Source organism: Salmo salar, chromosome ssa01, assembly GCF_905237065.1.
Source record: "Salmo salar chromosome ssa01, Ssal_v3.1, whole genome shotgun sequence".
In the NCBI taxonomy this organism is placed as follows: Eukaryota; Metazoa; Chordata; class Actinopteri; order Salmoniformes; family Salmonidae; genus Salmo; species Salmo salar.
This window is the reverse complement of record NC_059442.1, coordinates 167,257,995-167,268,588: the sequence shown is the minus strand read 5'-3', so window position 1 is coordinate 167,268,588 and position 10,594 is coordinate 167,257,995. Positions and strand designations below refer to the sequence as shown.

Below are 10,594 nucleotides of genomic sequence, written 5' to 3'. Positions count from 1 at the left end.
CACACGTACAAGTGTGTAACCTGTACAGTGTGTGGAGTTAAATGGAAATGTGTTTTTTGCATATCCTACTCCCCCCAAGACCCCCTCAGAGAGTGGGGTCACAGCCAGGGCCTGCAATTATTGACAGGGACCCTGGAGCAAATAGGTTTCAAGTTTTTAATGTCACATGCACAAGTACAGTGAAATGTCTTTCTTGCAAGCTCTAAACCCAACAATGCCGTAATCAATATTACAGCTATTGGCACAACGCTCTAACCACTAGTTTACCTGTTATCACAACGAGACCAAGTGTGTCTAACTCTATTACAAATCCCTTTCGGGTGAGATCTTAATCTCACGCTTCAGTTTGTGATCCTTGACAGAATACAGACGAGAGGTTCCCTGTAGTGTACACACAACGTCACGTGAATAATCCAGTCCTCTCTGTATATAAATTATCCTCATTAAGGTTATTTTTGTAAGGTATTAATCTGCTGTGTATCAACTAGAGCATTCAGGGCTCGAACCACCCAGTGTATAATCAACTAGAGCATTCAGGACTCGAACCACCCAGTGTATAATAAACTAGAGCATTCAGGGCTCGAACCACCCAGTGTATAATCAACTAGAGCATTCAGTGCGCGAACCACCCAGTGTATAATCAACTAGAGCATTCAGGGCTCGAACCACCCAGTGTATAATCAACTAGAGCATTCAGGGCTCGAACCACCCAGTGTATAATCAACTAGAGCATTCAGGGCTCAAACCACCCAGTGTATAATCAACTAGAGCATTCAGTGCTCGAACCATCCCAGTGTATAATCAACTAGAGCATTCAGGGCTCTAACCACCCAGTGTATAATCAACTAGAGCATTCAGGGCTCGTACCACCCAGTGTATAATAAACTAGAGCATTCAGGGTTCGTACCACCCAGTGTATAATCAACTAGAGCATTCAGGGCTCGAACCACCCAGTGTATAATCAACTAGAGCATTCAGGGTTCGTACCACCCAGTGTATAATCAACTAGAGCATTCAGGGTTCGAACCACCCAGTGTATAATCAACTAGAGCATTCAGGGCTCGAACCACCCAGTGTATAATCAACTAGAGCATTCAGGGCTCGAACCACCCAGTGTATAATCAATTAGAGCATTCAGGGCTCAGACCACCCAGTGTATAATCAACTAGAGCATTCAGGGCTCGAACCACCCAGTGTATAATCAACTAGAGCATTCAGGGCTCTAACCACCCAGTGCATAATAAACTATGTCCAGTCACTTTGGTGTTTTCTTTTGGACAGCTGTGGAGGTAAATGAAATGATACAGCACCCAGATAGAAACTGGGTCAGATACAGAGGTTTTGTCAAAGCAATTCAATGTGAGAACATGAAGAATGAACACAGACAAACAGGCTAAGGATACAAGCATTCCATTAAACAACAAAATTCATCAGCCTCTGGTATTTATTTATTTTAAAATATATATATATTTAACCAGGCAAGTCAGTTAAGAACAAATTCTTATTTACAATGACGGCATACACCGGCCAAACCCGGATGACACTGAGCCAATGGGACTCCCAATCACGGCCAGTTGTGATACAGCCTGGACTTGAACCAGGGTCTGTAGTGACGCCTGTAGCACTGAGATGCAGTGCCTTAGACTGCTGCGCCACTTGGGAGCCGTCCAAAAAATTTGTGTATGCATACTGTGTGTGTGTGTGTGTGCGCGTGCGTGTGTGTGTGTGTGTGTGTGTGTGTGTGTGTGTGTGTGTGTGTGTGTGTGTGTGTGTATGCATACTGTATGTGTGTGTGAGAGAGAGAGGCTTAGTGATGGTGGTCTCCATTCTGCCACTTTCTATGGAGTTCTTAACTACTCAGAGGGGCCAACAGGGCCACGGTGCCCAAAATGAGCCAAAACAGTCAACAATTTAAAATAGGCAACCCGGGGGGACTGGTTTAACCTCGCTGTCACTCAAACTGCTCCAGTCAAAGCTCTATTGTTATCCCCCGTCTTGGCTGTTATGACGGTTTCCGATGAGTCTGCTCTGGTATCATAAACGCCTTAAACTCATTTAAAAAAAAGGGCAGGACCTGGCACACAAACACAAAATCGCTGAACAGGGAGAACAGATCAGCTTTGGGAAATGTACCCTATATAATACAAGAGTATGTGGACACCCCCTTCAAAATTAGTGGATTTGGCTATTTCAGCCACTGACAGTTGCTGACAGGTGTATACAATCGAGCACACATCCATGCAATCTCCATAGACAAACATTGGCAGTAGAATAGCCTTACTGAAGAGTTCAGTAACCTTCATCGTGGCACCATCATAGGATGGCACCTTTCCAACAAGTCAGTTTATTACATTTCTGCCCTGCTAGAGCTGTCCCCGGTCAACAGTTATTATGAAGTGGAAACGTCTAGGAGCAACAATGGCTCAGCCGCAAAGTGGTAGGCCACACAAGCTCACAAAACGGGACCTGCTGAGTACTGAAGCACGAAGCTCGTAAAAATCATCTGTCCTCGGTTGCAACACTCACTACCGAGTTCCAAACTGACTCTGCACAATAACTGGGAATGGGTTTCCATGGCTGAGCAGCCGCACACAAGCCTAAGATCACCATGCGCAATGCCATGAGTCGGCTGGAGTGGCGTAAAGCTTGCCGCCATAGGACTCTGGAGCAGTGGAAACGCGTTCTCTGGAGTGATGAATCCCACTTCAACATCTGGCAGTACGGAGCTGGGTTTGGCAGATGCCAGGAGTACACTACCTGCCCCAATACATAGTGCCAACTGTAAAGTTTGGTGGAGGAGGAATAAATGGTCTGGGGTTGTTTTTCATGGTTCAGGCCCCTTAGTTCCAGTGAAGGTGAATCTTAACGCTACAGCATACAATGACATTCTACACGATTCTGTGCTTCCAACTTTGTGGCAATGGTTTGGGGAAGGCACTTAACCATTTCAGCATGACCAGGTCCACACAGAAATTATTTGTCGAGATTGGTGTGGAAGAACTTGACTGGCCTGCACAGAGCCCTGACCTCAACCCCGTCGAACACCTTTGGGATGAATTGGAACGCCGACTGCGAGCCAGGCCTAATCGCCCAACATCAGTGCCTGACCTCACTAATGCTCGTGGCTAAATGGAAACAAGTCCCCGCAGCAATGTTCCAACATCTAGTGGAAAGCCTTCCCAGAAGAGTGTAGGCTATTCTAGCAGCAAAGGGAGGGACAGACTCCATATTAATGCCCATGATTTTGGAATGAGATGTTCGACGAGCAGGAGTCCACATACTTTTGGTCATGTAGTGTATATCGCTTAGCAGTCTGACGTGTGATCAAACCCAGTACACAGTGGCCCATTCTGTCTTTGAACTAATGGAGACAGTGAAAGTTAGACGACCACGCCTCTCTTCCATTCACTCACTGGATAACACAATATACCCCCGGCCTTATCATTTCACTTCAGAAGCTCTGCTCTCCCAGGGCTGTTTGAAGAGTGTCGGCTTTGTGTCTGTTTACACTAAACAAGAGATGATATTGGCTAATATTGTCCGACATAACTTGAGGTAGTGTGATGGGAACAACAGCTGTATTGTTCCTCATTCTAGGGTCATTGAGTGGGCACACTGAAAAATGACACAATAACGCATAAACAGATGCCATAACTGGCACGGAAGAGACAAGTCCTCTTTCCCAGGACTGAAAGAGTGCTAATGCAACTGGCCAGAGAATTAGGAACAAAATGACTGTCCCACAGCTGATACTCAGTGACAATGGTGGAAAAAGTACACAATTGTCATACTTGAGTCAAAGTAAAAGATACCTTAATAGAAAATTCCTGAAGTAAAAGTGAAAGACACGCAGTGAAATACTACTTGAGTAAAAGTCTAAAAGTATTTGGTTTTAAATATACTTAAGCATTAAAAGGTAAATGTAATTGCTAAAATATAAGTATAAATAATAAAAAATTCCCTATATTAAGCAAACCAGACGGCACCATTTTTTTTATTTTTATTTATGGATAGCCAGGGGCACACTCCAACACTCAGACATAATTTACAAACGAAGCATGTGTGTTTAGTGAGTCAGCCAGATCAGAGGCAGTGGGGATGACCAGGGATGTTCTCTTGATAAGTGCATGAATTGGACCATTTTCCTGTCCTGCTAAGCATTCAAAATCTAACAAGTTCTAAGTAGTCAAAAATATAAATAGTAAAGTACAGATACCCCAAAATACTACTGAAGAACTAAAGTATTTTTACTTAAGTACTTTACACCACTGCTTAGTGAACCCTGTATTTTGCACACCAAGGTGGGCAGGGTTGCGAAGGCAACCTGCTTCTGGAAGATGTCTGAAGACTTTTTTTTACCTAGGTTTGGTTTGGTGTAGTAGTTTCAACTTAAAAGCAGAGGCACATCCCCCAGTAGGTTTGAGCAAAACATAAAACAGGAAAAGGGATTGGAGGGGGCGTCGCACATTTTTTGTGATTTACAAATGACGTCATGTGGAACACATTTGGTTTCCATTGTAATTAGCTCACGCTAGCCGAAGGAAACATGCCTCCTTTTGCTTTGCTGACATGACCATGGCACAAACCTGGAAAACTGAGACCTCACTGCTCTTAAGGGAAGGAATGAGGAAAGGAGGTGGAGGGAGGCGAGTCCACAAAGAGAGTGTGGAGTGATGAGGGGGGACAGGGCATGGGCAGCCTTTATCAAGCTCCACCGTGTGAGGCTGTCAGTTCCACAAAGAGGGGATCCGCCCCTTGACCTGCCCAGGCACCGAGCCCCACCTCTAACGCCACCAACACTTCCAGAGCAACAAAAGACCAGCAGGGAGGTTTGGAGCGACCCAGACCCTATGAGCTGAGCAGATTAATAAAAGTCCCCTAGAGGTTTGTGTGAGATGGGCCTGACGTTGTTTTCATGCCTCAGTCATTAAAATGCCAGTCTGAGTTGGCAAGAACTCTGTGTGATAATTAGGGTAGCAAAATTCAGGGAGAACTTTCAATAAATTCTCTGGTTTTCCTGAAATCCTGGGTTGGAGGTTTCCAGAATCAGGAGAGAATAAGCAGAAAACCTGGAATCCTCCAACCAGGATTTCTAGAAAACAAGGGAATTTATTGAAAGTTACAGGAATTTTGCAACCCTAGTGAGAATAGGAAACTGGGTCAGAGGAGGGCTACTGCCAAACCATGCAACTACCCCTCTTCATTTGACCCGCCAAATGAAACTAGGTACTAGTTCATCTTCATATTATATGGATAGAAAAGAAATACCTTGTGTCATTAGCTTTGAATTTGAGTTATATGTAGTCTAGAGCGAGGTCCAGAGCCTGCTGGTTTTCAGATCTACCTGTTCATTAATTGCACCCACCTGGTGTCCCAGGTGTAAACCAGTCCCCCTAATATAAAAAAAACAGTTGATCTGACTTCAACATTCCAGATTTGAATACGAGGGGTATAGAGTATAGAGCCAAGCTGATATCTAGAGTAGTTCAGTATTATAGTTCACTATTATCCCACTGGATACCTGTGTTTTAATACAATATCTGCATTTAAGTACTGTTCCTGTGCTTTAAATTCTGAACCGAGAGCAAACTGTCCTGGGAAGGATCCTTTTTAAAGAGGACCGCTGTACAGAAGTCCAGAATCCAGCTGTGGAAATCTCAGCACAGATGTCTCAATAGGTGCACAATAGTAGTGATGTCTGTAGGGGGGGGGGAATGGTGATCCCTGTCAAACTAGCCACAGTTTCCATGATTACCTTTATCTGCTCTGGGATACCGATTCATGTTGATATTTGAATTGATATTTTGAAGTGCTGGTGGTCGTTGACATTCTCTTACGTCGGATAGCGCGTAGAAGCCGTCTGCACTGATCTGTCTCAAAGGTTAAATGGGATAGCTCAAAAGAAGTTCTGATACAAGGTCTAACATTTGAAAAACATATTACTTAATTGACATCTGCTAAACCCCATTGCTGCCTCAAAACTGTCTGAATTGATCTAAGCTAAATCAATAAATGTCCATGTAGATGTTTAGGGTGAGCCAGTCTTAGTCGCCCTATTTTAAATCTAGCTAAGGATTATTGTGCGTCAAATTTTTATTTCACCTTTATTTAACCAGGTAGGCAAGTTGAGAACAAGTTCTCATTTACAATTGCGACCTGGCCAAGATAAAGCAAAGCAGTTCGACAACATACAAAAACAGAGTTACACATGGAGTAAAACAACATACAATCAATGATGCAGTAGAAAAAAAAAAATAAGACTATATACAATGTGAGCAAATGATGTGAGATAAGGGAGGTAAAGGCAAAAAAAATGCCATGGTGGCAAATTAAATAAAGTATAGCAAAAAAAACACTGGAATGGTAGATTTGTAGTTTGAAGAAAGTTCAGAGATAAAATATAAATAATATGATGCAAAGGAGCAAAATAAATAAAATAAATAAATACAGTAGGGGAAGAGGTAGTATTTTGGGCTAAATTATAGATGGGCTATGTACAGGTGCTATGTATGTATGGGCTATGTATGTATGCTAGCTAGCCAGACCGTTTTAGAGGAATGATTCCATACATTTATCTAATTCACTGCCAATATTCTATTTAAAAAATGCAGTCAATTCACAGCCATACACTGGCGCGAATCGGTCAATGATACGACTTAGACAAGTTGCAAGTACTGATATTTTATCATATAATAGCACTCACAGCTTTCCAAGAAAACTAAAAACGTAGACATTTGTGGTTTGTTTACATATATTTTAGCGGTTATTATTCATACAGAAAATCGGTATAAAACCTGTATCAAATGTATTTATAATTATACATGACAATTTTAGGTTGACAATAATTCTATTACACAATTTGACATATCACACGTCTTTTATGTTCCTGCATATTAGAAAAATCGGGATTACACCTCTATTGCCATTCATCCCAATTAGACTGGTTTAGATTTCTCCCTGCCATTTTCACCACATTCTGGAACTTTGAGGGTTTATGACATTGAGATCCTATTAAATTACTAGAGAGGCTATGCTATTTTCCTCAATCACAGACTGAACCAAGTGGATTGCTATGTATTACTCGTCATAAAGGGAGGGGTGGCCACTGTCATAAAACTAAACCAACTCAGCTGAATGAGTTTTATTCCTCAGTGAATCTGCACATTTATTGATGATGATGGATGATGATGATGATGGTAGTGATGATTTAACAACAAACAGATTGATTGAAAGTAGCTTCTCCAAATGTGGTTTTACCACATCAGTTTGGAAAATAGATAGATGAACAGGGCTCTAAATTAACATTTTTTCATAGCACTGGTGTTCGAAACTTTGAAAAGTTAAGAGCACAACAAAATTCAGGAGCACCAGAATAACTTTTTTTTTTTTTTTGATTGAGAGACTATATGAACTCTAGCTACTTTTGAAAAAAGTAATATTTAACCCTGTAAAGACATTTGTTTATTATAAAAAAGCTATTATGTTGATATATATATTTAAAAAAAAGACTACCTATTGAGAAGCACAAGATTAAAAAATTGTACACTGTCTCTTTAAAAGCGTAAAGTTTGTGAGTGATGACATGCAAGAGATCAGTCATTCATTCATCGCTATGATCATTGATCTCCTGAAGAAGCAATCCCCTTTCCCTTCTCTCTGTGCCCCCAGATGTTTGGATACACTGCTAAAGTTCCCAGGTTGTTAGCTAGCAATCTATCTAATGAGGTAATAAGACTGAGCAAGGTGTAAACAAATGCCCCCGACATGGTTTATGAACAGGGCCTAAAACTAACTTTTTGGTCCACCAGCCACTGTTGCAGGTAAATGGAAAAACATTGACCAGAATCTCAATATATTTATTCACCATAATTCTGCCAAAAACAACTTGTTTTCATTCAAAAATCACACTTCTTTCCACAACAATGCTTAAACTACATCAGGACACCACTTGTGTTCTAGAAATGTTTTATTTTATTTTGGAGGGTATAGTTCACCAATCATTTTTCAATTGCGTACCTCAAGAGACTGGTTTTTGGTTAGCGGTTTTTCTGTACTGCATGCGCGTAAGCCGAGTTCGCAAAACAAATGACTGATACAAATCATGAGAGAGACTTACCCAGGTAGGGTTTTAGGGTTAGGGACTTACCCAGGTAGGGTTTAGGGTTAGGGACTTACCCAGGTAGGGTTTAGGGTTAGGGACTTACCCAGGTAGGGTTTAGGGTTAGGGACTTACCCAGGTAGGGTTTAGGGTTAGAGACTTACCCATGTAGGGTTTAGGGTTAGAGACTTACCCAGGTAGGGTTTAGGGTTAAGGACTTACCCAGGTAGGGTTTAGGGTTAAGGACTTACCAAGGTAGGATTTAGGGTTAAGGACTTACCCAGGTAGGGTTTTAGGGTTAGGGACTTACCCAGGTAGGGTTTAGGGTTAGGGACTTACCCAGGTAGGGTTTAGGGTTAGGGCCTTACCCAGGTAGGGTTTAGGGTTAGGGCCTTACCCAGGTAGGGTTTAGGGTTAGGGCCTTACCCAGGTAGGGTTTAGGGTTAAGGACTTACCCAGGTAGGGTTTAGGGTTAAGGACTTACCCAGGTAGGGTTTAGGGTTAAGGACTTACCCAGGTAGGGTTTAGGGTTAAGGACTTACCCAGGTAGGGTTTAGGGTTAAGGACTTACCAAGGTAGGATTTAGGGTTAAGGACCCCAGGTAGGGTTTAGGGTTAAGGACTTACCCAGGTAGGGTTTAGGGTTAAGGACTTACCCAGGTAGGGTTTAGGGTTAGGGACTTACCCAGGTAGGGTTTAGGGTTAGGGACTTACCCAGGTAGGGTTTAGGGTTAGGGACTTACCCAGGTAGGGTTTAGGGTTAGGGACTTACCCAGGTAGGGTTTAGGGTTAGGGACTTACCCAGGTAGGGTTTAGGGTTAGGGACTTACCCAGGTAGGGTTTAGGGTTAAGGACTTACCCAGGTAGGGTTTAGGGTTAAGGACTTACCCAGGTAGGGTTTAGGGTTAAGGACTTACCCAGGTAGGGTTTTAGGGTTAGGGCCTTACCCAGGTAGGGTTTTAGGGTTAAGGACTTACCCAGGTAGGGTTTAGGGTTAAGGACTTACCCAGGTAGGGGATGCATGGCGTTATCTTGAGAGAACGGATGTACTCCCTCATGCGCGTGTAGTTGTCCTCTTTGGATGTCAAGAAGTCCAGCTTCTCAAACGTGGTCTTGTCCTTCCGGCTTATCAGCTGAGAGAAGAGGGACAAAGTGTAATCAGCTTATTGTTCATTTATTCCTACAGGCTGATCATCTGGAAGAAGAGGGACATGCTGGAATCAGCTTATAGTTCATTCATTTCCTCTTTCAGCCAGTCAGCCAGCATCATTTTGTTGTACTCAGTTTATTGTAAAATCGACAACATGAGTGGTCGATTTCCGCTGCAGAGGACTAGCAAATCTGATGCATTGATACTTCTTCAGCAACCAACGACACATTTCAGGTTTTAAAAAAAATCCGTCATCGGTAACAGATAGAGTTGAAACATTTCAATACAACATATTAGTGACACACAGACACCAAGTGAATGATGCTTTCAACAGCGCAGACAGACAATAACACAGGACCAGAAACCACAAGACCATAGACTGTCTGACATTTCTGTCCGTCGGTGATAAATCTAAACCACTTACGGCTGGGACAGACAGACATGAATACGAGAGTGATTTGGAGTTGGAGGACTTGTCTGAGGGATTCACCCTGGCTCCCCTCATTAACTGCCTTCTCAGAGTTATCATTATGACATTAGTCTGCCATCTGCAGCCTCACACAGTTTCCCTACAATATGCAGGCCGAGGCCACACCTGGTACCTGCAGCCACCTTTGTTTTGCACGTCTATGCAGTCAAGCACATCGCCATCTGACCCAACTGGGAGTCAATATTGATTGGCTTTAAACTCTGCCAGAGTTTGTGGAATGTAGGTGTAGAGCTGAATCAAAACAGCCAATCAGTTATTGGAAGTCATTAGATGTTATGTACAACTCAAAATCAGCACACTCATTTCATTGTGTGTGTGTGTGTGTAAGTATTTGAAATGTACATACAAAATATATAGTATTTTCTTATCTTAAAACCCTGTAAAAAAAAGGTCCAAGTACTGTAATCAAATTGACGTGTTGGGTGAGTGTTGGGTTCCCATTGAGTCCTGTATTCCACCCCGAGTGGTTCAGACACGTCGAGAAAGCTAAAGTCCGGTGAGCGCCAAGATGCGACCCCATGCTTCCTCAGAGCTCAACACCACAGAGTGGAGGGGTGAACCCCATGCTTCCTCAGAGCTCAACACCACAGAGTGGAGGGGTGAACCCCATGCTTCCTCAGAGCTCAACACCACAGAGTGGAGGGGTGAACCCCATGCTTCCTCAGAGCTCAACACCACAGAGTGGAGGGGGTGACCCCATGCTTCCTCAGAGCTCAACACCACAGAGTGGAGGGGTGACCCCATGCTTCCTCAGAGCTCAACACCACAGAGGGGAGGGATGCCTTTGGAGTGGCATTCCATTTCCTCAATACCGGACAGCAGAACAGAACCAGAATGGCCCCCAGCTTTTTATGCAA

The 10,594-nt window shown here is 43.1% G+C and overlaps 1 protein-coding gene across 2 annotated transcripts in view; it reads right to left on the bottom strand.

Moving 5' to 3' along the window:
• LOC106572010 (ras-specific guanine nucleotide-releasing factor RalGPS1) overlaps positions 1-10,594 on the bottom strand; it is a 278,753-nt gene that overhangs the window by 128,868 nt on the left and 139,291 nt on the right. For both annotated transcript variants that reach the window (XM_014145707.2, XM_014145728.2), the window contains exon 8: positions 9,104-9,230. In XM_014145707.2, coding sequence (XP_014001182.1) covers positions 9,104-9,230 — 127 coding nt within the window. The remainder of the gene's footprint in view (positions 1-9,103; positions 9,231-10,594) is intronic.